Source organism: Cnephaeus nilssonii (genome assembly GCF_951640355.1).
Source record: "Cnephaeus nilssonii genome assembly, chromosome: 5".
NCBI classification, from domain to species: Eukaryota; Metazoa; Chordata; class Mammalia; order Chiroptera; family Vespertilionidae; genus Cnephaeus; species Cnephaeus nilssonii.
The window spans coordinates 29198632-29222702 of record NC_137076.1 but is presented as its reverse complement, the minus strand read 5'-3'; the positions used below and the strand labels follow the sequence as shown (position 1 = coordinate 29222702).

Genomic DNA, 24071 nt, shown 5'->3' with positions numbered 1-24071 from the left:
GAGGCAGGCTGCTTGTGTGGAAAAGCCGCTAGCAGCAGCTCAGGCTGGGTGAGTTGGTGGGGAAAGGTCTGAGTGTTATGGGAAGGGGTGATGGTAGCCAGGTTAACGGAGAACACAGATTTGGTGCCTGCCTGGGCCTGTCAGTGGGGTTGGGGAGGCTCAACAAAGAAGCAATGCTGTCTGCCGACACTTTTGTCTCGTTGCCCCACTCCCTGCCCCTGGAGTCCTTGCCGGGAATTAATCAACTCAGTTCTATCCCGTAGTCCCCGGTGCTTTTTGAACTGCTGCCCCTGTGCTGGGGCTGAGTGAGTTTGTGAGCAATGACTGTTCTCAAGCCCTGTAAGAGCAGTGCCTCAGTTCCTAGCAGTCTCTTCGTCTCTCCCGGAGGCAATCCCTGCTGGTTTCACAGCCAGATGTAAAAACACTGGTGCCCGCTGCGAGGGGGCACCTAATTATTATTATTTTTGTTAATCCTCACCAGAGGATATTTTTCCAATGACTTTTAGAAAGTGGAAGAGAGGAGAGGAGTGAGGGGAGAGAGAAACATCAATGTGATAGAGACACATCGATTGGTTGCCTCCCACACAGGCCCCCACTGAGGCCAGGGATAGAACGTGCAATCCAGGTACGTGCCTTTGACCAAGAATCAAACCTGCGACACTTCGGTGCATGGGCCAGTGCTCTAACCACTGAGAACACTGGCTGAGGCCCTCCCAATTCTTTTTTTTATTTTTAAATATATTTTATTGATTTTTTACAGAGAGGAAGGAAGAGGGATAGAGAGCCAGAAACATCGATGAGAAACATCGACCAGCTGCCTCCTGCACAACCCCCCACCGGGGATGTGCCCGCAACCAATGCACATGCCCTTGACCGGAATCGAACCTGGGACCCCTCAGTCCGCAGACCGACGCTCCATCCACTGAGCCAAACCGGTTTTGGCCCTCCCAATTCTTAATTGCTACACACAGGTGTGGAACCTGCCCATTCCTCAGCTCCGCCCTCCCTACCAGTCTCAGCATGGCTTCTTTATAGTCTTAGTTATAGTTTTGTTCAACTGGTCTGCAGGTGGTTCTCAAGAATGGCTGTTCTGTAATTTAGTTACAACTTTGATGTGGTCATGGGAGGTGAGTAGTGTTTTCCTATTCTGCCATCTTGATCAGAAGTTTGACCAGTTTTTGCCTCATTTATTTTTTAAATCCTCATTCAAGGACATTTTCATTGATTTTTAGAGCGAGGGGAGGGAGGAGAGAAGCATGGATAGGCTGCCTCTTGCACGTCCCCACTGGGGATTGAATCTGTGACCTTTTGGTACACAGGACAAAGCTCCTACCAACTGAGCCACACCAGCCAGGGCCAGTTTTTGCCTTTTAAATCGAGGTTGGAGGTGAAGGTGGCACATCTGTGGCCCTTGCCGAGAGGTGTGATCTCTGCTGCACCTCGTGCTGTGATGATGGTGTGGTGGAGTGGCAGAGCTTGGCTCTGCACACGTAAACTAGGTTTAGTTCGAGCCCCTTCTCCTGATGGAAGGTCCTGGTGCCTGTGTGGCTTTGTTCTTGAAAGCACCTAAAAGCTACATAAAGATGCACACATGTGTCACATGGGGCAAGGGGAAGCTTCTGTGTGTCCAGAGATGCCCTCCCATGTCCTGGTGCCTGGCACCCACTGTTCCGCATCCTTGGAGACGCCCAGGGATTTGGTAGCGGTGAGACTAGGCTGGCTGGAAAAATCCCCTTCCCTCCACTGACACCTCAGGGCCGTGTCCAGCTGTCCAGTGTGGCAGGAGGCCCTGGACGATCATCTCTTGGGCTGTGGTGACCTGGGGTTGGCTGTGCTCACCAGAGTGAAGCTGGGCCCTCATTGGACGCGGACCCTCCGTGTTGGGGTGCAGCCTTCAGAACGTCTCTCCTGAGGCGGAGAAGCCAAGGCTGGCTGATTCTTTCCCCGAACATCGTCAGGGCCCACAGTCCCTCTTCGATGGTTATTTGTTCTGAGAACAGTTATTCTTCACGCTCATGACGACCCCAATCTGAAACTGTCTGACTGCAGGCCCGCCGGGGGTGTGGACAGGTGAGAGCCTTGCTCTGCCGCCTACAGGTGACACTTTGGACAGGACCCCAAATGCTCCCAGCCCACTGCTGCTCTGGCAAGTGGGGCACAGCAGTGTCCAGGCCCTCCGGTTGGCACAGGTGAGCGAAAGGTACAGAGAGGCCTCTGTTGATCCAACATGGCGATTCCGATTAGGAAGGACCCGCTTCACAGCCACACGGTTTCTTTTCCTCTTGTTTGCTCGTGAAGACACGGTCAGAAGTTAGGCTCAGGTCAGGCTCCCAGCGCCCCCACAGCCGGGAGACCAAGGCACCTCTGATTTGGGTTTCATTTATTTTTGTTTGCCTGTGATTTTTTTTTTAAATCACCCTACTACAACCTGGCTTTAGAAAACTAAGCAGTCACCACCTGGGTCAAAAGAGCAGGTCGGCCGTGCGCGCTCACCCCCACCAGGGCCACCTGTGTGACTGCTGGATGTGGCGGGGTCTGCCCGACGTGTTCAGGGAGTTGCCGTGCCCGGGCCTAGGAGCAGGCTCACGCTGCCTCCCTCAGATCTCGTTGCTTTTGTGCCTACAGAAACGTTGTGCCTAAAATCCCGTGTCCTGGGGGACACAGCCCACCTGTTTCCAGCAGAGAAGGGGAGTGAGGCAGCCAGCCTCCTACTGTTGTCACTCCTGGGCTCTTGCCCCTCAAGCCCTGCCAGGCGGGCACCAGCACCAGACAGCCAGTCTATGCAGTTCCTGTTTAACTCTTATTTATTTAAATACAAAAGGACATTTCATTTCTTCCCAGTTAGTCTGGAAGGTGGCCTCCTGGGGAAATGGTAAGAAAACAGTCAACTTGAGGTCAGAGGACAGCAGGACTACTCTTCCCCGAGCATCCGGAGTCTGGCCTGATCCCAAGGGGGACGTGCTGGCGCTAGGAAAGCTGCGACCCCCCACCTTGTGCTGATGCCTCTCCTGGTAAGACAAGCAGCAGCGGGCTCAGACCCACACTCTGTTCAGAAGAGCGGGGCAGGGGGGTGTGGTGGTGGTGTTGGGGAAGATGGGGAACTGGCGGGGGGTCAGGGGGGAGAGACAGTACCGCTCAACCTCCTGGCCCCCTGGACTTTGTCCCAGGGCCTCAGCCACCCTGGGAACCCCTCTGAGGAGGGCAACATCAGCCAGGCAGAAAACCAACAGTGCCCCCTAGAAAACCAATAATGCACCAGATCTCACAGGGCGCCGCCCTTTTAGTAGAGATGAGAGAAAGCTGCCCTCAATGGGGCTGCTGGTCACAGCTCACTGCGTGACGCCTTGGCCACGATCACCAGCTTGGACAGCTCAGCCTTGAACGCCCCCGGCCTGTGGGACACTGCAAAACAAGAAATGCAAGGTAGTGCCCTTGAGACTGCCCAGATGCTCTTGGGTCAGGGTAGGGGCCAGTGGGGTCTGGCAGAGCAGGGGAGCAGTCCCCAAAGCTAACTACATGTGGAAAGAACCCCAGCCCTGAAAGTCTTATGGGTGAGAGACAGAAAAAACGTGAAGAGGTTGGTGGGCCTTTCCTGAGGGCAGTGGGAGTCCACAGGGAAGTTCAAGGTGGGGAAAATCATGCTCATTTTTGCCACACTGAAAATGAATGGCGTGGGGGCCAGGCTGTATCACCTCCTGCTCACACTGGCAAACTTGTTCAAGGACCATATGATGCTTTTACAGCAGGGCCAGGGAATCTGCAAACGCCATCCGCCTCACCTAGCCAGACCCTGACTCCCTGTGCAATGCTACTGTGTGCCCTAGGGCTCAGGGTCTGCCCGAAACCTAACATCCTCTGTCCTTGGCCTCTACTCTGAATGGTCCCCATGTCCTCACGGGCCTGCAAGCAGGGCTCCATCCAGACTCAGGCGCTTCCTCCCTAAAGCACTGCCCGTGCCATCTTCCCCCCAGGGTTTCATGCCTGTGACATCCATAGCCACATGGGTTCCTTCACCTCATCTTTCCCCTGAAACCCAGGACCCTCAGGGCTTCCCCTCTTGGCTAGCTCCCATGTCCATTGTCCTAACCACTCACTTGTCCACCCTTGCTCTGGAACACCAAGCCCCAACTTCAGAGCTCCCCACCCCTTTCTGTTCAGCATCTGCCCTTTGTGGCTAAACATGGCTCAGAGGACTGGGGTGGGTGGCTTTCAGGAGCTCAGGAGGTCCCAATCTTTGGTTTTGTTTTGTCAATCCTCATCTGAGAGAGTGAGAGGGGGGAAGACACAGAGAGAGAGAGAAAGATCGATTGGCTGCCTCCTGCATATGCCCCAACTGGGACCGAGGATGCAACCTGCAACCCAGGTATTTGCCCTTGATCAGGAATCAAACCTGTGAGCCTTTGGTGTGCGGGCCAGCGCTCTACCCAATGAGAACACCGGCCAGGGCTGGAGGTCCCAATCTTGAAGCTGTTCCTGGTCACAGAGCCCAGGATGGCCAGGCCATAGGGAGGTCACAGCGCTCCCATGGACCACGAGCTATCCATCAGGGATTGGCAGTGTGGCCCGCCACTCTTGAGCTAAGGGCATTTTAACAAAAATCTGAAGAAAATGGTATTCTGTGACATGGGAAAGTGACATGGCATTCACATTTCCAAGTTCATAAAGTATGAAAGTTTTGTGAGAACTTAGCCACATTCATTCACTGACACGTGGTGTGCCCTTTGCCTGATGGGGGCAGGTTGAGCAGTTCCAACAGAGGCCATCGGTCCCACAAAACTGAAAATATTTACTATGGGGCCCTTTACAGGAATAGTTTGCGGATGCCTGGCCCGTAGTCCGGATGTGCCCTGCAACTGTCCTCCCGCACCGCTTGGCCCCCTGATGGCCCTCTTTTGTCACCTCTCCCCCACCTCCCCCGGTATCTGGGTTCCACGTCCACAATCCACTCTTACACACCTGCTGTTTTGGTCACTTCAAATTCCTCATTTTTCAGGGGAACGTCACTCTCTTTTTCAAACGCAGCTTTAGACTGAAAGGGAAAAAGTGGAAACTTCCCTAATCAGGAAACACGATTTGGTTTGCTTTCCCAAGAGGCAGACTAAAACCCTGTGCATTTACTGAAGAGCTGGATGACACTTTTCTGAGCACATAAGAGAATCCAGGAGAAGTGGCTGGCTAATCTACTTAAGAGATTGTCAACTGGCTTAAAACTTCGTGCCTTCACTGCAAATCCTAGTAAGAAGGTATTTAATTCAATTTTTTTCTTAATTTATGGAAATAGGACAAGCACAGCAGTCTCTTGAATGTAATTTTTAAAAATTAGAATTGTGCTCTCAAATGAGCTAAAATAGAGTTTTAAAGGGACCCTGGAGAGTCATTAGTTCAAAGTGTGACTGTCTGATGTGTCACCATGGAGCAGCCATGTCTGCAGTTACGCAGTGACTGTCGCTAGGTGCTGTGTGAAGTGTTCTGTGCCTGTGATAAAAGCCCATCCCGAGAGGGTTCTTCTCCTTGATGACCTGGGCGGCCCTGACTCAGTTACCGGGAGTGACCTTCAGAACAGAGTGTGGCTTCCCTAAGGAAATCACACCCGGGACGGCAGAGCCAGCCCTGCCTCCGGCCTGCCTGGCCTCTGGACTCCAGGGCTGCTTGGTCAGTCCCCGTGGCAGAAGCCAATTCCTGGCAAACAACCTCTACCTGGCTGCCCGTCTCCTACTGGTTCTGCTTCTTGGTTGAACCTGAATGATGAAAGTGGTAGGAACACGGTAGGTTCTGCAGGGTGGCCGGCCTCTGGAAAGGGCTGCGGGGGTCAGGAGTGCGCAGAAGGCACTGCCCAGCCCGTGAACCACAGGTCTCTGGGGCCAAGGGATGTGACACCCCACACACATACCAGCGAGCCACACACCTGCCTCAGGGCCACTGCCACCCTTGCTGCCCCTCTTCATGTCTCAGAGCTGAGCATCCAGGCCACCCTGCCCTCTAGCTTCCTGTTGGCTTTTCCAATGGGGGCACCAGCAGGATACTGGCAGGCAGCAGGAGAGTGATGCCCAGCGTCCACTTCCTGTCCCACCTGCCTGCTGTCTCTGGAGGTCAGCAGGGTCCTGCTTTGGGCACCACCACCGCCTCTTTCCCTGCGCCCCCAAACCTGGGGTCGGCAGTGTCCCATGTTCTTCAAGTTATGTTCACCTCCTCCTCCTGCCGGTCTCCCCAGGGGACACCTCAGGCAACCACCCCAAAGTGCACAGCTGATACTCACATAGGCCATGCCGTACTCGATCTCGGCACCCCGCACCTCTGCCTTGAACTGTGTGAAGTACAGGTAGGACTTGCCCTGGGGCCTGCAGAGAAAGGTCAGGCGAGGGATCAGCCCAGGGTCGCGTGTTTCCAAGCACTGCTGACTGGGAAGTGTGGACGGGGCCCCTCAACATCATTCCCTTTCCTTTTCCAGAACATTCTTCTGGCTGGTTTACTGACAAGCCTCTGTCCCCTTGTGAAGGCAAGCTGTTCTAGGGCAGGGACCCTCATGCTCATTCACCAAATGCTTTTTATCGAGTGCCAACGACTTCAGGTATGTCATGGGGGCCGCAGCATCCTGGAGGGTGAGAAATATAGGAGTGAACTAGGAAGGGGAGGGAGAGGGCTGGCCCAGGCAGAGGAAATGGTTGCTACAAAGAGCCCTCAGAGGGTGCGAGTGGGGGCATTTGATAAACATGAGGTCAGGATGGCCAGAGCAGAGAGAGGAGCCAAGGGGGGAGGTCTGGTGCCCTAGCCAGTTTGGCTCAGTGGATAGAGTGTCAGCCCGCGGATTAAAGGGTTCCAGGTTCGATTCCGGTCAAGGGCACGTACCTCAGTTGCAGGCCTGATCCCTGGCCCTGGTCAGGGCATGTATGGGAGGCAACTGATCGATGTGATCTCTGACATCAATGTTTCTCTCCCCCTGTCTCTCCCCTTCTCTAAAAATCAATAGAAAATATCGGGTGAGGATGAACACACACAAGAAAAGAGAGGACTGGTGCCAACAAGGGGTGATGATGTCTGCAGTGTGAAGAGCTCCAACGGGCCACGTGTGAAAAGCAGGCGTAATGGGGTGGGGAATAGAGAAGGCAGCAGGGAGGCCAGGGAGAAGGTGTTAGGGACGGGGGTGTTGGGGGAGGAGATGGTGGGATGGGGGTGTGAGGGGAGGAGGTGGTAGGGATAAAGAGGTGGCATCCAGGGAGTCTCCCAGATTCTCAAAACCTCTGCATGGATAGAGGGTCAGTCCATGTCTGAAATCTGGAGGCTGGGGCCCATTTAGGCTGGACCTTGGCTGAGCAGGTGGCCCCATGGTGAGCAGGTGTCGGGCTCAGTGAGTCCTTGGGCCTTCATGGCCTGGGTCTGTGCCCCTGGGCTGTTGGCTCAGATTCCCTGTGAGAGGCAGCGGTCTGCACACGGTTAATGCAACCCTGTAACGAGCCTTCCCCGTAATGAGGGCGTCCCAGGATCCTTCCTTGTGATACTTCTGAGAACCCCCCCACCCCCCCATTTTTATGTTAATTAAATGGAGTAAATGGTCACTTAGATGCCTTTTCCTGGAGCACCCATGTAGGAACAAATGACTAGTTTACACATACTGTACAATTCACCCTTTTAAAGTGTGTAACTCAAAAAGCAGGTCCAAGATGGCGGTGTAGGTGGACACAGAGCTCGTCCCTCCTAAGAGCACATGAAATACTTAGCGCGCTTCCTCCTGAGACACAACTGTGGCTCAGGCAGGGTCTGACCTGATGAGGGTGCTGGGCTCCTGGCCCCTGGGGCAGACAGTGCAGCAGAAAGGCAAGAATCTTCCCAATAGCACTTAGTAAGCACCGGCTGCTTGCTTAGCACTGAGACTGTGGGATGACACTGCAAGTGTGATTAAAACGTGCTGTGTCGCCCTGGCTGGGTGGCTCAGTTGGCTGGAGCATCATCCTGTACACCAAAAAAAGGTTGTAGGTTCAATCCCCGATTGGGGCATGTACGGGAGGCAAATGATCAATGTTCCCCTCTCTCTCTCCTCTAAAAATCAATAAAACATATCATCAGGTGAGGATTAAAAAAGAATGCATTAAGCCTGGCCAGTGTTGCTCGGTGGTTGAGCATTGACCCATATGCCAAGAGGTCCCTGGTTCCAGTCCTGGTCAGGGCACATGCCCGGGTTGCAGGCATGGTCCCCATTAGGGAGCATACAGGAGGCAGCTGACTGATGATACATCCATGTTTCTATCTCTCCCTCTCTTTTCCTCTCTCTAAAAATCAATAAAAACATTTAAAAATGCATTAAAAAAGTGTTGTGTCTTTATTGTATATGTCCAACTTAAAAATGCGCCACTTTGGCCGAAACCGGTTTGGCTCAGTGGATAGAGCGTCGGCTTGCGGACTCAAGGGTCCCAGGTTCGATTCCGGTCAAGGGCATGTACCTTGGTTGCGGGCACATCCCCAGTGGGGGGGGTGCAGAAGGCAGCTGATCGATGTTTCTCTCTCATCGATGTTTCTGGCTCTCTATCCCTCTCCCTTCCTCTCTGTTAAAAATCAATAAAATATATTTAAAAAAATGCGCCACTTCCTTTCATTAATGACAAGTCCCTGCTCTCCCACTGTGTCCAATTTGTTCATCTGTCCTGTGTGGACCCTGGTCTACTGAGGGTGAAGCCACAGCTTGGACTTTCTGTCGGGCACACAATAAATGTTTGAGAACTTGGCTCTGCTTGAGGTGACACATTTGGGGCAGAAGGGACACAATTCCATGATGTCCCATCCTCCTCCTCCCCACCCAGGGCTATGCACTCCCTTTCTCCCATCCCTTCTCTGCTTACCACTCGCTCAAGCTGGGCACCAGCAGTGGGGTAACAAGAAGGGTGAACAAGACATCAGTCCCTGGCAGGGAGACTAAGCCCATGAACTATGAGTGTGACTGAGGGTGACAGTGGCAGGTGAGCATCTGGGGAGCCTGATCCCCCTCTCTGGTGCTGTGGCTACTGCCTAGAGCAGTGATGGTGAACCTATGACATGCGTGTCAGCACTGACACGCGTAGCCATTTCTGATGACACGCGGCCACTGAGGCGGCCGCATGCCGAGGATGAAACATTTGCTGCTCCTGAGGATGAAACATTTGCGAAATAATGTTTTTTCCTCAAAGTGACACACTACCCGAGTTATGCTCAGTTTTTTGGCGAAGTTTGACACACCAAGCTCAAAAGGTTGCCCATCACTGGCCTAGACTGCAGTTCCTCAATCCCCATAACCTCCTCTTGGCCTCAGTGTCAGTGCGCTTTCCTGGGGAACCCTCCGGTCCCTGCCAACAAATGTCTCACTCTGGAGGGGATGCTGACAATAGGGGAGCCTGTGCATGTGGGGAGGGGCAAGAAGATAAATCAAAATCTCTCTGCTTTCTGCTCAATTTTGCTGTGAACCTAAAACTGCTCTAAAAAAAGTCTACAAGAAAAACAAAAAAGAAGGTAAGACAGTACATTCATGCCTGCTGGCAGAAGCATAAAGAAGTCCTCCCTCTGTGGCACTCCCCGTGTGCCCCTCCAGGGGTGCAGGACCCTATCGGTGTGTCTGCCCGCCTCTTTCCCTGCTGCCCAGAGCAGCAGTGCACTCACCCCCAGCAGCCTGAGCCAAGGCAACTCCGCCCAGGAGCCCCCACTGCGGGGACCCACAGCTCACCTCCAGATGGTGCAGGTGAAGTGCTGCTGGTCTTCGCTGGTCCCCAGGCTCATCTGCCACTTCTGGGGAGAGGAGACATGGGTCAGTCCAGAACACGCAGCCTGGCGGGCGCAGGGTGGCTCCGAGAGCTGCCCGACGACTTCCAGCTCTGCAAAGTGAGTGAGCCTTTCCTGGACCCCCCGCTGGAGCTGGGCTTCCAGGTGCCCCACGCTCTGCTCAGGGCAGTGAAACTCTACGTGATACAATGGTGGATACACACCGCTATACATTTGATCAAACCCACAAAATGCACACCAAGAGAAAGCCCTAACATCAACTATGAACTTGGGGTGACAGTGATGTGTCAATGTAGGTTCACTACTCTGGTGGGGGATGCTGACAATAGGGGAGCCTGTGCATGTGGGGAGGGGCAAGAAGATATATCAAAATCTCTATGCCTTCTGCTCAATTTTGCTGTGAACCTAAAACTGCCCTGAAAAATAATGTCTATTAAGAAAAAAAGAAAGAAAAGACAATACATTCATGCCTGCTTGCAACGGCATAGTTCTCAGAAAAGACACAAGATTTTAATAATTGTGGATACCTGTAGGATGTGGGCAGGAACTAGACTAGAAGACACTGTCAATCTTTTATATGTTTTTCTTTTTGGATGATGTGAATGTATTAGCTATATAAAAATTAAAATTTCAGCCTGGCTGGAGTGGCTCAGTGGTTGAGCATCAACCTATGAACCAGGTGGTTAGGTTCGATTCCGTCAGGGCACATGCCTGGGTTGCGGGCTCGATCCCCAGTGTGGGGTGTGCAAGAGGCAGCCGATCAATGATTCTCTCTTATCACTGATGTTTCTATCTCTCTCTTTCCCTCTCCCTTCCTCTCTGAAATCAGTAAAAGTATACACTGAGTGGCCAGATTATTATGATCTCTGAACGCATAATAATCTGGCCACTCAGTGTATATCCTATATAATAAAAGGCTAGTATGAAATTGTCCCCTCCACCAGGAGTTCGACCAGCAGGCAGGCCGGCCAACCACCCATGTCCCCTCCCCCTGGCCAGGCTGGCCGGACCCCACCCATGCATGAATTCATGCACCAGGCCTCTAATACACACACACACACACACACACACACACACACACACACACACACACACACACACTGAGTGGCCAGATTATTATGTGTTCAGAGATCATAATAATCTGGCCACTCAGTGTATATTTTAAAAAATTTTAAATTTAAACTGGTTCCAAAACACCCCACTACCTGTGTATTCTAATTTTTATGGCCTCTGGAAACCTGGCCAAAAGGAAATGGAAAACGCACTCTTATGTTCCAGGCTGCCTAAGGCACTTACTTTCATAGTGTTAGTAAAATGAGTTTACAGTCCCTCCCAAGAGTAATAATGGACTCAGATTACTGGTACTCCCCATTTAACATCAAAGCTTTTTCATTAATGGGAACAAGGCCATTTTTATGTTAATTAAATGGGAGTAAATGGTCACTTAGATGCCTTTTGCCTGGAGCACCCATGTAGGAACAAATGACTAGTTTACACATACTATACAATTCACCCTTTTAAAGTGTGTAACTCAAAAAGCAGGTCCAAGATGGCGGTGTAGGTGGACAGAGCTTGTCTCTCCTAAGAGCACATGAAATACTTAGCGCGCTTCCTCCTGAGAGACAACTGTGAGCCAATTATACAGCTTCTGCACAACCAAGGTATGGAAACCACACAGAGAAGGCTGAGAAAGCTCTCTGCAAGCTGAGAAGCACAGAACCAGAGGAACCAGTGAGCGCCATCCTACATAATAAAAGGGTAATATACAAATTGAGATTCTCAAAACCTCACGGCAGAACGACCACTGAACCAGTCACTGTGAGACGCACTGATCACTTCTTGGTCCCTTTCCCCAGCCAGCAGGCTCTGATCGCCTGATGGCCACCCGCGGCAGGGGTGGGGAGGGGACAGCCGACCTCTCAGTCCCCCCATTCCTTCCCCCACACCCCCGCTGGCCATAAGGCACCTATCACCTAACGAGGTGGGTGGTGGTAGGGGCGGGGGGCGGGGCCGGCTTCAGGCAGCTGGGGAAGATGGCCCTGATCGCAGACCAGGCCTAGGGACTGTACCATGCACAGATTTCATGCGCCAGGCCTCTAGTTATTTATGTTTTCCCTCTCCATCCAGGTTCTCTGGTGGTGTGCCCCACCCAGAGAAGGTGCAGAACTAGCAATGTGCGGCTGCGTACTCACACAAGGCTGCCTCATGAGGATGTGGTACGTATACACTATGGAATATTACTCAGCACTAAAAAGGAATGAAATCTTGCCACTTGCAACAAGGATGGACCTAGAGTGTAATTGTGCTAAGTGAAATAAGTCAGAAAGAGAAAGACAAATACCATATGGTTTCACTTATACGTGCAATCTAAAAACAAAACAGAAACAGACCCATAGACATAGAGAACGAGCTGATGGTTACCAAAGGGGAGGGGATGAGGTACATGGGGGTGGGGGGGGGGGAGGAGTCTGGATATGGTGGGGCTGCTCCTTTGCTCTCTCACAAGCAAAATCAAGGTGAAGGCCAGACCGTATTCCCATTGGAGTCTGGGGTCTTCTTCCAACTCTACTGGTGGTGGCAGAATCAGTTCTTTGATTGTAGGACTGAAGCCCTTGTGTCCTTGCTGCCAGCAGAGGCCGCTCTCACCGTCTAAAGCAGCAGTCGCTGACCGATGGTCCGCGGAGCACTGGTGGTCCGCAAGGTCCGAAAGGTTGGCGACCGCTGGTCTAAAGGCCACGGGCACCTCTTGTGCAATGTGCCCTTCTGGTGCTTAGAATCTATTTCACTTCCTCTTTTGCCATCAGATGGAGAAAATGGCCAGCAAGGAAAGGGGGACCTCAGTCCTACATTGTGAGGAACTGAATTCTGACAACAAATCAAGCCTGGAAGATGAAAGGCCAGACTGCCTGACACCTTGATTTTAGCTTATGAAGCACCCACCTGAGCCCCAGGACTTCTGACCTCCAGAACTGAGGGATGATAAATGGGTGTTGTTTTAAGCTGCTAAGTTTATGGTGATTTGTTAGTCAGCACAGAAAACAAATGCAACACCTCTAATAGAGCCTCTTGAGAATGGCAGATTCACAGCTCATGTCCCTCCTTCTGTCCCGACATTCGTTCACTCTGTGGAATTATGAGTGGAACTACCGCCACTATTTAACATGAGCACTCCCGCGTTTATTGGTTACAAAGAATTCAATGAGTGTAAGTTAACCCACCCATGACAACCCCATTATCCCGGGAGAGCATCTCTGTATGACAACAGGTACTGTCATACTAAATTACATGGAATTTTGTACAACTCACCTCATTGGTCCCTCCTTGAGAAGCATAGGTGAATATACAAGTATATTTGTCCTAGAAAATGGAATAGAAAAGAAGGCTTGGTAGGATGTAATCCTTAGTTCTTAAGGGGCAGGATCTTGGGATGTCTAAGAAGATCCTGTTTTTGAAAATCTACATTAAAGGGGAAGGAGGCAGAGGCAGATACCTCTGGTGGGTGTCCCTGGAAGCCAGCCCTGCAAGGCCTCCCAGTGACTGAAAACCCAGAATTCCCCTTCCTGCCTCCCTACTAGCCACAACCCATGTGGCTTCTTGGGAATAAAGGACGGGAAGGAGGCGGTCACACCCCCTCTAACACCCACCCTTCTAGGAGCTAGGGCTTTGGGACACCCGCAGGCCCCCTTTGGAAGCTGAAACACCTGGGGACCCGTATCTGCGCTGCTGTGGCTCTTGGACAGGTGCAAACCTCTTTGAGCCTCTGTTCGTTCATCTGCAAAATAGGCCTAACATATAAAGCATTCGGCACAGTACCAGGCTGTAGGTTAGCATTCAACAAACAGCTGCCATCGATACTATCACAGACATGGAGGAGGAGGATGAAAGAGGCAGCGACTTCTCCAACAGGTTGGGGACAAGGCCGGGCTAGACGTAGGCCTGCGGCCTCAGGAAAGGAGGGCCTGGCCTCACACTTCAGTGATACGAAAGATGGGGGACCTTGTGCAATGGCAGGAAGAGCAACGTCTGTCCACTTCCTAGTCATAGCTGCAAGGGGACCGACCTTCTGCGGGACCTGGAGCCGCCGAAGGCTCCACCTCCCCTCTCCCCACCTGTGTCCGCCCGGCCTCCAATGGCTGGGAACTCGCCTGGGTCTGGGGGACAGGGCTGCCTGCGCACGCTGGGCATGTGAGAGGAGGCAGGGACTGAGGACAGTGACCCAGCTCCCTCAAAGTCGCCAGCCCCCCCAAGTCCGCACTCATATTGAGGCCCCACCCCCGAAGCCTGAGCCTTCTCCTCAGGCAGCCACCCCTCCCCAGAACCCGTCCCCGCGGGCACTTCGCTCAAGCCTCCGGCTCAGCGGCGGCAGTTACCCCAGGGCCCACGTTCTGGGAGAAGGTGTGCACGACGCCGCCGGGCCGCACGTCAAACGCCACCGTCGTGGGCTCGGACACCGCTTCTGCCGGCCTCAGCGCCACGGCCGCCAGGAGCAGCGCAGCCCACAAGCTCGCACCGTCGCCGCCGTTCCTCCTTCCGCTGGGCGCCGCCATCTTGAGATCGGGCCCGCTGGGCCTGGACGTCGGACGGGGCGCGGCGAGGGACACGTTGGGCGTCCCCCGGAGGCCACGTCAGCGGCGGCGCGATCACGTGACCAGGAGCGCCCTGGCCCGCCCTGACCGCCATCTTGGGGCGGGGCTCGGGAGTATGGGAGAGTCCGCGCGGTGAGTGGTGGTCGTCCCTAACTAAGCTCAGCTCCTCCAGTTAGTGAATGTACAAGGAATGAGGGAAAGGAAAGATAGCCACTAAAATTTAAACGAATGAACGTAAGCTGTGTGAGGGAAATGGAAGATGACCACTGGGAAAATACCTCATAATTGTTCCAGCCAAGATCCTAAAAATTGGTGGTGGAAAGTTATGATGAGAAACAGGATATTTGCATAATCTTAAAGTATTTCCCCCCAAGATACTTATTAATTACAACGAGAAAAAGAGTAATTTTACAGTAGAGACACCACCTTAGCCCAATGATCAAAGTTAACATCACCAAAAATGAGACGGTTACGTCATGGAGCCACCCACAGGGATGCGCCTCTGGAATTCCTGCCCAAAATGCTGGGTCTCAATCTAATTATAAGCAAACATCAGACAAACCTTAGTTGAGGGATGGTTTACAAGATAACCAGCGGTACTCTTAAAAAATGTCATGGAAGACAGCTGAGGAGCCATCACAGAAGGAGATCAGGACCACGGAGCTGCACTGTGAGGGTCCTGGCTTGGATACTTGTCTTGATTCCCGCTGCTATCCCCAAAATATCATAGACTGCGGGGGCGAAAAGCACATTTCCTCTCACACTTCGGGAGGCTGGGAAGGGCAAGGCCAAGGCGTTGGCAGCTTTGCGTGTCTGAGGGCCCACTCCTGGTTCGCAGACGGCTCTCTCCTGCCTGTCCTCACAGGGGGAAGGGGTGCCCCGTTCTCTGGGGTCTCTTGTATCAGGACACTGATCCCGTTCATGGGCTCCACCCTCATGACCTAATCAACCCCCAACTTCCCTGTCCAATACTATCACGTTGGAGGTCAGGTTTCAACTCGAATTTGGGGAGACGTAAGCATTCAACCCATTAACAGTCCTGGACCAGAAAAATGACTTTACAGGGAGAGATGTTGAAATTCAAATAAGGTCTGTATATGTCTATGTATATGATAGGATTGTGTTGATGTTAATTTCCTGGCTTCAATACCTGGCTCGTGCCATGTTAACATTAGGGGAAGATGAGCAAGGGACATTAGAGAATTCTATTTCAAAATAAAAAATCTAAGAGAAAATAATCCTTACCTCAGGAGTTGCCAGGAGGATTGATGGGAGGGACCACAGGTAAGAACTCTAAACTCTAGGTGCTACTAGCATTAGATGCCAATGAAGAAATCCCAGATTTTCAAGTACAGAAGGAATCATTTTGTGTCTGTGTAGGGCGGGGGTGGGGGGGTGGGGGTGGGACGGGTCACAAATTGCTTAGGATTTCAAGAAACCCCCGATGGCCAGGAGTGTCCAGAATTAAGCCTCTTTTCCTAGTTTTTCCTGACTTGAAAGAACAGGATGAAGAAAAAAAAAAAATGTCACAGGTACCCTTAAGCTGGGCTGTATTACACTCAAATCTCCACTGCAGCCCCTCCTCCCCCCATCCCTCCCCGAGGCTGAAGGTCAGTTTCCGGAGGTCAGGAGGCTCCTATAGAAGGCTGACTGCTCCGCAGATAACCTTGACTTCAGAATTCACGCTCCTTGGCAGTGGCAGCCTGTCCTAAATAGTGATACCTGCTTATGTTAAGAAATTTCCTGCTGGATTCATTGGAAATTGGTTCCATAAATTGGTTCTGCTGTCCTGTTTTTTTGGTGTTTTACACAGCATGGTTCCATTCATGTCTTTCCTATTCTCACCTGCGTCTGACCTTCAGCCTGTCACTGTGAAGAATTTAATTAGTGGCCAAGAGCTGTTGTTAACAACACCTTGTATTTCAATTATGAGCTGATTGGGTATCCTATTAAAGAGGGGTAGGGGTGTGTGTGTGTGTGTGCCTCAAAACACACATATACAACACACACACTAAAGGAGTTTAAAATAAAAGCCATCATTCCAAAGGTCCAGCTTTCTAGCCATGACATGAAACCTAGCAGTTCTAAAAGAAACAACTGATGACTCAGATATCACAGACTTCTGTCAGGACACCATGAACTGGGTAGGTGTGGATATAAAGGGGTCAGGCGAAGGGGCTCCGTGGTGGTGAATAAACAATTCTGTGTTTTGATTGTGGTGGTAGTTACAGGAATCTGCTCAGGTGACAAAGTGGAACAGAACTACACACACACATACACATACAAATGAGTACATGGGAAAGATGTTAAAATGTAAGGTTTAGTCTAGTTAATTGCATTGTACTGTCAATTCCCTGGTTTGACAATGTACTATGGTTAAGATGTAATCTGGGTGATGGGTACATGGGACTCTGTGCTATTTTTGCAACTTCCTATATATTGTTATTTGTTTAAAATGTTTTTTTTAAAAATTAATTTCAGAGAAAGGGAGAGGGAGAAAGGGATAGAAACATCAATGATGAGAATTACTGATCGGCTGCCTCCTGCACATCCCTGACTGGGGATTGAGCCTGCAACTCAGGTATGGGCCCTGTTGAGGAATCAAACCGTGATCTCCTTGTTCATAGATTGATGCTCAGCCACCAAGCCACACTGGCTGGGCTGTGTCTAGTTATTTTTGAAAAATACCATAAACATGTTTGAAAAGAAAATGACAAACCAGGAAAATATCTGCAATTGATATGACAGGGTTTTATGTCTACCACATATGGGTTCTTGCCAATTAGGGAAGAGATGAGCAGTTATACTGGGAAAGGAATCAAGCACGTGCACAGGTAACCTCAAATAGCATCAGGGACCCTCCTGCTCATGGAATCCCCATCAGGTGGAAGAAACAGACATCTCTAACCTGCCACCTCGAGATACTGAGACCTTCTGTCACACTTGTCCTTTTGTAGCTGCCTACCATTCATTCCCCCTTCCTGTTGGCACCTCACTTGTTTCCAGACCTCATTATCAGGGCAGGAATGTGACTAACTGAAGTCTGGCCATCAGATGCTGTCTCATGACAATCTGAATGTTGACTGGGTGAGGCAGGGGTAGGAGGTTATGATGAAGAGTTCCTGCTTTGACATGACGGAGGGTTGCCAGCTGCCAAGTCTCCTGGGGCAACCCCAGAGTCCCCTTTCTCACCAGTTTCTATCATTCTGTGACCTATGACTGGTTTCCTCTCCATTTTATTTCACAGTGGGTTAAGTAAAAGACATCTTGTTCCTGAGATGATTTTAGCCATCTTACCCGTAAAACATTTTGAAGTCAGCAACGTAGTTCAATTTTCAACCTGTATGACAATGAACTAATTTCCTTCATATGTAGTGTCTACAAATCAATGAGGTTGATAAAAAGGGGGCAAATTATTACTAGTAAATTAGTGTCTTTAAAACATGAAAATATTCCCACACATAAAAAATTTTTTAGTTCAAGTTACAGTGAGATGCCATGTTTTACCTCTTAAGATTGAAGATAAAAATGTTTGAAAACACGTAATACTGGTGAAGGAGTGGAGAAACTGACACTCTTCTTCCCTCTTGGCAAAGTGCACACTGAGGCGTTCTCTTTGGAAGGCAAGTTGGCAGTATTCTTCAAAAATTAAAAATGAATATGCCTTTTATAAATCTAGGAATTTACCCAATAAATTCAAACATATGCCCCAAATATGTACAAATCTATTGGTTACAGTATCATTTATACCAGGAGTTGTTCAATTACAGCCTGTGGGTTGAATCTGGCTACATGCCTGGTTTTGTAAATAAAGTTTTATTGGCACACAGCTATACCTACACTTTACATATCATTGGTGGCTGCTTTTGAACCACAAGGGTGAAGTTGAGTAGTTGGAACACTGACTATCTGGTCTATAAAGCCCAAAATATTTACTATCTGGCTCTTTACAGAGGAGGCCAGCTGACCCTTATACTGATTAATATAAAAAGTCCAGAATAACTTTTATTATTCCTTGATAGGTTCCTGGCAAAATAACTTATAGAACATTCACAAAGCTGAATAGAATGCAGCTATTAAAAATAGAGACTTGGGATGAAGGGCATCTTTCCTCCCTATAGCCTTTTGTACTTATTTTTTAAGCAATTAAAAATAAAGGCAGAGCTTCCCAAAGGATGGCGAGGATGACTGCACTCGGCAAGGCCATTCTGCTGTCAGAAACTCAAACAACCTGCGTGCCGCATCCACAGGCACCGTCTCCAGTCCCCCTGGATCTCTCTGCTGTCAGCACAAACATGAAGGGGGGGTTTCCTGATGCCTGAAACACGGACTCACGTCTCTGGACAAGCACAGTACAAAAGGAAGTAATGGTGGCCCACAGAGCATTCAGCCAGAAGGATGCTGTACCTTGGGTTGTGCTGTTGCCCTGGGAAAGCCTGGGGGGCTGGCTATACCGCCCTCCACATCCTATGCTGATCCCGAGTGACACATCAGGACTGTAGGGACCGTCTTCACTGGACCACGCTGAGGAGCAGGGCATCTTCCAGCCAGGGCATGGTGTCCCTCCCTCTTTGTGCCAAGGCGTCCAGGGCTGACTACAAAGACCGCCATGCCTTTGGCTCTGCCACCTCCGAGACCCTGCACACTCCAAAAGGCCCTCATCCCCATCCCCAGGGCTTAGAAGGAAACGCAGGCAGGTGGCAACGCTTCCATCTGGAATCGTTTAATGAGCCTACTTCTTACACGCATAATTATAAAAGAATAAGAATTGACAAAAATATTTTCTTTCCTTAATATGTAGAGGTGGTTTGTTTCTGGGTTTTTTTTTGTTTTGTTTTTTTGCCCGCCCCTGGCAGAACTCTTGGCAGGGAGGGAAAGGAAGGAGTAAAGATAACCCTGAGGTGGGGATGGTTCCCCTCCCAACCCCGGAATCTGGTCTGTGTGGGCCAGGCAGACACGTGGCTGGAGGGACGGGGTGGGCAGCAGCCGCTGGCCAGCAGAGACCGAAGCTGAACAAGGTCGGAGCCTGCCTAAAAGCTGGGGAAAGGCGGGCCCAGGAGGCTGCCCTGCACCGTGTGCATCGCTCATACCTGCTGGCCACCGCTCCCCACTCTGGGCTTCGAAAGAGGCGGGTGCTGGCTGGGCTGGACCCCGTTACTCAGCGGCAGACCCCAATTCTAGATTTCAGCACCCCTTGCTTTCTGTCTTTTAAATAATTATGAAAAATGTCCCCAAAAACAAAACACAAGTAGGAAATGGGGCTGGTTAGGAGAAAAGGCAACCAATCGCATGCTTCCGGGCTGGACGCGGTGGTGGGCCAGGGCGCAGGAGGCAGACCCAACGGCTCCAGTGCCCAGCGGAGTTCAGGCGTCCTGCTCCCGGACAACGGGGAGAGGGGACGGCTTCAGGAAGTGCCCTGTGGGTGTCAGCCATCTCTCTCCGTCTTGGCAACCAAGAAGCAACAGGCAAAGAACCCAGGAGCATTTTTTAAACTGATAAAAGACGTCGGGACATGAAGGCGGTGGCTCTTGGGCCCGGGCGGTCCAGCAGGGGCTGCGGCGAGGGCACTGCCGGGTGGGGGCTGCAAGGCCACTCGGTCCTCCCGCCTGGTCTCACTGGTGGTGGTGGTGGTGGTGGTGGTGGCAGCGGCGGAGAAACCACTTGTGCTCTAAGTGTGCAGCCGAGGGCCATGGCCCTCAGAGGTATTCTTGTAGAAAGTGCAGCAGCGTGACTTCATAGTGCTCGCCGGACTCAGGGCAGCGGATGCTGTGTCTCTCGTTGGGGTAGATCTGGGTGGACAGAGAAGGCAGGCTGGTGGCACCGAGCGACCCTGCGGGCCTACCCTGGCACTCTGGAGCCCTCCCCTTTCTGGCTCAGGGCATCACCCCTCAGGGCCTGTGCTACCACCCACTCCTGCACGGAGACAAAAGAGCGTGAGCCAAGCTCCCACCCCCAACAGAGTGTTACCTCACTTCCAGTTTCTCCTGGGGAGGCGGGTCTAAATGCTTTCCATGAGAAAATTCATTTGGCTCTCACAGCCTCATGGGTGGAGGGGGTACTTGTGCCCATTTCACAGATGAGGAAGTGAGGCCCAAGGCTAACAGACCTGCCACCTATGATCACTTAGGAGGAAACAACTATCCCAGCTACCTGGTCCTGATTTCAGGCTCAGAGGGACATTTGAGATTCCATCCTGGGCCCGCCTGACTTTTGTCCTGGTCTGCAGCTGCCTCTGGCCTATTTGTGAGAAGCATGTGTGGCTGGGGGTGGGGTTGCCGAGAGGCACTCTAACAGTTCTTCACCCCCACAGAAGCTCTGCCCTTGCCTTGGCCAGGTGGCTTAGTTGGTTAGAGCGTTGTCATGTACACCAAAAGGTTGCGGGTTCAATTCATGGTCAGGGCACATACCCAGGTTATGGGTTCGATCCCCAGATGAGATGCATAAGGGAGATAACTGATCAATGTTTCTCTCTCTTTCCCACCCTTCCTTTCTCTCTAAAATCAATAAACCTACCCTTGGGTGAGGATTAAAAAAAACAAAAACAACTCTGCCTGCTTCCCTCCTGCCAAGTTTGATAGGACAGAGCGCATGGAGGTGTCTGGGAAGCAGAAAGACATCGTGGCAGCATGTGATCAAATCTGTCCCTCTTGCCTCCAGAATTCCTCCACAACCCACTGGGCTTCTTGCTCCCCACTGTTGACCCCTTTCCTGCCAGGACAACTGACTATGGCTCATGTCCTACTGGCCCCTGTCTACAGGGCAGCCAGAGGGATGCTGGTCACATAGCAAGCAAAACAGCTAAGAGTCCTGCTCTCAGGTCTGGACACCGCTTCTCTTCCTTAGAACAAAATCCAGGCAAGGCCACGCCCCCTCAACCAAGACTCACCCCCTAAATGCCAGCGTTTAGCTGCCCCCCCCCCAGCCCCCTCCCCAAGGCCCACCCCTTATTACTAAAGCACCATCCCTTTCCCAATACCCCACTTTTCACCTGAGGCCCCAGCCACCTGGGCCTGCCCTGGTCTCCAACTCCTCTCCAGCTTACTCCCCCAGCCACCCTCATCTCCTGTCCAAGCTGCTCCATCCAACTGGTTTCCTGGGTCTGGTGTCCTCCACACACCTCCCCCACCCTGGGGCCTGGCTGACTCCCACTTAGTCTTTAGTTTCCTTAAATGCCACCGTTTAGGGAATTTTCTGACATCCCAGCCAATACCCCACCTAGATGCTTGCAGAACCCTGGACAGTTCCTCCAAGTTTCTTGGTTTAAAACCTATGTCTGTGTGATAATTTCAGCTGCATGACCACCCTCCACCAGGCTCTGGGCTGGGGTGAGTCTAGCTGTGTTCCCAGCACTGGGGCAGCATGAACCCGGAGCGACCAACCCAGGACTGCTGCATCAAGGACAAATGGACATTGGCTACAGGGAGCCCAGGGAGAGGTGGCAAGTGCAGTGAGAGATGCCGCCACCCGGATTGCCACTGTCTGGGAGGGACCCAAAGCATCCAGGAGCCACCCACCTGGAGCTGGTAAGGTTTTCCGGCTCGAATCAGCTGGGAGACGAGAAAGTTTGTGTGAAAAAAGTGCACGTTCTCATCCAGGAAGCCGTGCAGGATGAGCAGGCGGTTGGGCCTGGAAGACAAGGTGGGGTGAGGGTCTGAGGTGGGACGCTCCTCTCCCGCCCAGAGGCAGTCCCAGTGTCCTTCTCCAGCCCAGGGGCAGCGAGGGCGGAAGTAACAGGTAGTGGAGGGAGAGGGTTGGGGGGAGGGGAGCACACTGGACTAACTGGTGGGTCAGGGAGACCTCACTTCTGGGCAAGGAGGGGAGAAGGGTGCTCTTGGCTATGCAATGGCCTGAGGTACAGGAAAGCTTTTAGGGCAGTGCTGCCCGAGGCACTCTGGGATGGCGGAAGGTTACAGACCTGCCACACATGGCTACTGAGCACTTAAAAAGTGGCAAAAGTGGCCACATTTGATTTTAAAAAGTAATTTACTGGGGTGAAATTCACATAGCCTAAAGTTAACTCATTTTAAAGCAAAATTTCAGGGGCATTTTGTGTATTCACAAGGTTGTACAACCATCACCTCTATCTAGTCCCAGAAGACTCCAACACCCCAAAGCAAAACCCCCGGCCATCATCAGTCATTTCCACACCCTGGCAACCAGCAATCTGCGTCTGTCTCGATGGATGATCTCAGTGGATGTGCGTGAATATGATCTTAAGTAGATGGCACAGGTCTAGAGCAGGGGGTTCTGCGTTTGGCTGCCTGTTGGCCTCCCCAGGGAGCCCAGGCGGGGTTAGAGGCAAAGGGAACCCCACCATGGAAGGCATGGGAGCCTGGCATACGTTCAGACAGAGCCACAGCTGAAAGTGGCAACACTGATTTCTTTAATCAGAGAATCAGATGCCAATGCCAACGGCATGCATGGGACATCTGAGCTGGTCCGACGGATCCAGTGTTACAACCATGTGGACCTGGGTCCCAAACCACAGTGCCAAAACCCACAAGACAAAGGCTGTTCATGTTGCAGACCAACCGATGGGCCTCTGGCGGGCCACGTGCTGGGGTAAGGAGGGTGTCCACGTGCAGTGAGTGGTACAAGCCTACCACTTTGCTTAGAGCATTCTGAGGGCAGGGCCAGGGGCCTCCCTCCCAGAGCACCCAGACACCCACCTCCTGGGAGGAGCGGAGAGGAGACTGGGCTGCGGGCGGGGACGTGAGGCTGAAGCAGGGAGAGGGAGGAGCGGAAGCCAGGAGCAGTGTCAGAGGCAGGAGCGCCCAGTGACTCAGAACTGCCGGGGCAGGGAGGGGCCTTACTCATTGGGCAGCTTCTCCACGTGCAGGGCCACGGAGCCCGCCTCATAGCCAAGTTGGTTGTTCTCCGGGACATCCATGTAACGTTCCGTGTACCCTGTGTCATAGGCCATCCAGACCGTGACCGGGGCACCTGCGATGGCCACCTGAGGACCACAGTGGATGGACAGGGCAGAGAGAGAGACAGAGAAGAGGAGAGACACATGCACATGGGTCAGGTTTCAGGAGCCCTCCTTCAACTGGCTGTCCCGGGGCCTCCCCCGGAGGACCTGAGGAGTGGGCATGCACACGGGACAGGGGCTGGCAGGGAGGGGCCCTCAGACCGTGTGTCCCCCGTGGCCTGTGTGCTGTCGAGGGAGGGTGAATTGAACGGGCATGTTTAGGCCGGGATCAGCTCCTCCCTGGTCCCACTGCCTTTCTGCCTCCTCCTCCTCATCGCCGCCCCGCGGTGCCCGGACAGTGCTGCCGGCCTGGGGGCCCCTCCCCCGATGCTCTTCACACCATGCCCCACCTCTGCCCATCCGAGGCCGGGGTCCCAGGCTCAGCCTCCCACAGAGAGCTGCTGGCGGGGTTTTGTGCAGCCGGATGCCATCCTGGGGTCAGCAGTGGCGGGCAATGAGGAGGGGGGCTCGGCCCCGTGGGGCTGCTGCGGGGAGAAACAGCCACGTGGCAAAGCCCCTGCCGAGATGCCTCCCCCAAGGGCTCCAAGGGGCATGGGCGGGTGCTAGCAGACAAGAGGGAGGGCGCGCGGGCAGGACCCACCTTGAACACTTGAGGCTTGTGGATCAGCCCCATGAGCGAGAGGAAGCCTCCGTAGGACCAGCCGTGGATGGCCACCCGGCTCAGGTCGATGAAGCCATACTTCTGGGCCACGAACTGCAGGCCCTCCACCTGGTCCTCAATCTCCACCTGGCCCTGGGGGACGAGGCCGGGA

The 24071-nt window shown here is 52.4% G+C and overlaps 2 protein-coding genes across 4 annotated transcripts in view; both read right to left on the bottom strand.

Moving 5' to 3' along the window:
- Nucleotides 1–2182: 2182 nt before the first annotated feature.
- MYDGF (myeloid derived growth factor) lies at nucleotides 2183–14326 on the bottom strand. The gene is made up of 6 exons (XM_079772136.1): nucleotides 14112–14326; nucleotides 13048–13098; nucleotides 9686–9747; nucleotides 6257–6338; nucleotides 4957–5029; nucleotides 2183–3402 (listed from the first exon to the last, which is right to left on the bottom strand). Exons 1-6 carry the CDS (start codon nucleotides 14286–14288, stop codon nucleotides 3323–3325), a joined length of 525 nt encoding a protein of 174 aa, XP_079628262.1. The 5' UTR covers nucleotides 14289–14326; the 3' UTR covers nucleotides 2183–3322.
- Nucleotides 14327–16936: 2610 nt separating this feature from the next.
- The window catches only part of DPP9 (dipeptidyl peptidase 9), a 39413-nt gene continuing 32278 nt past the window's right edge, over nucleotides 16937–24071 (bottom strand). For 2 of the 3 annotated variants that reach the window (XM_079772106.1, XM_079772107.1), the window contains 4 exons: nucleotides 23900–24052; nucleotides 23141–23283; nucleotides 21842–21953; nucleotides 16937–20116 (listed from right to left, as the gene is read on the bottom strand). In XM_079772106.1, coding sequence (XP_079628232.1) covers nucleotides 20024–20116; nucleotides 21842–21953; nucleotides 23141–23283; nucleotides 23900–24052 — 501 coding nt within the window. In that variant the 3' untranslated portion in view covers nucleotides 16937–20023. Of the gene's footprint in view, nucleotides 20117–21841; nucleotides 21954–23140; nucleotides 23284–23648; nucleotides 23784–23899; nucleotides 24053–24071 lie in introns of those variants that run through there. The other variant, XM_079772108.1, reaches the window with a different exon arrangement.

Excerpts from the sequence above, each read along its gene's own strand:
- MYDGF (XM_079772136.1), bottom strand. The coding sequence starts at position 14,288 with ATGGCGGCGCCCAGCGGAAGGAGGAACGGCGGCGACGGTGCGAGCTTG. Across the intron at positions 9,748-13,047 it reads CTCAAGGAGGGACCAATGAG|AAGTGGCAGATGAGCCTGGG; the intron begins GTGAGTTGTACA and ends TCCTCTCCCCAG. Across the intron at positions 3,403-4,956 it reads TGAAGTGACCAAAACAGCAG|TGTCCCACAGGCCGGGGGCG; the intron begins GTGTGTAAGAGT and ends CTTGTTTTGCAG.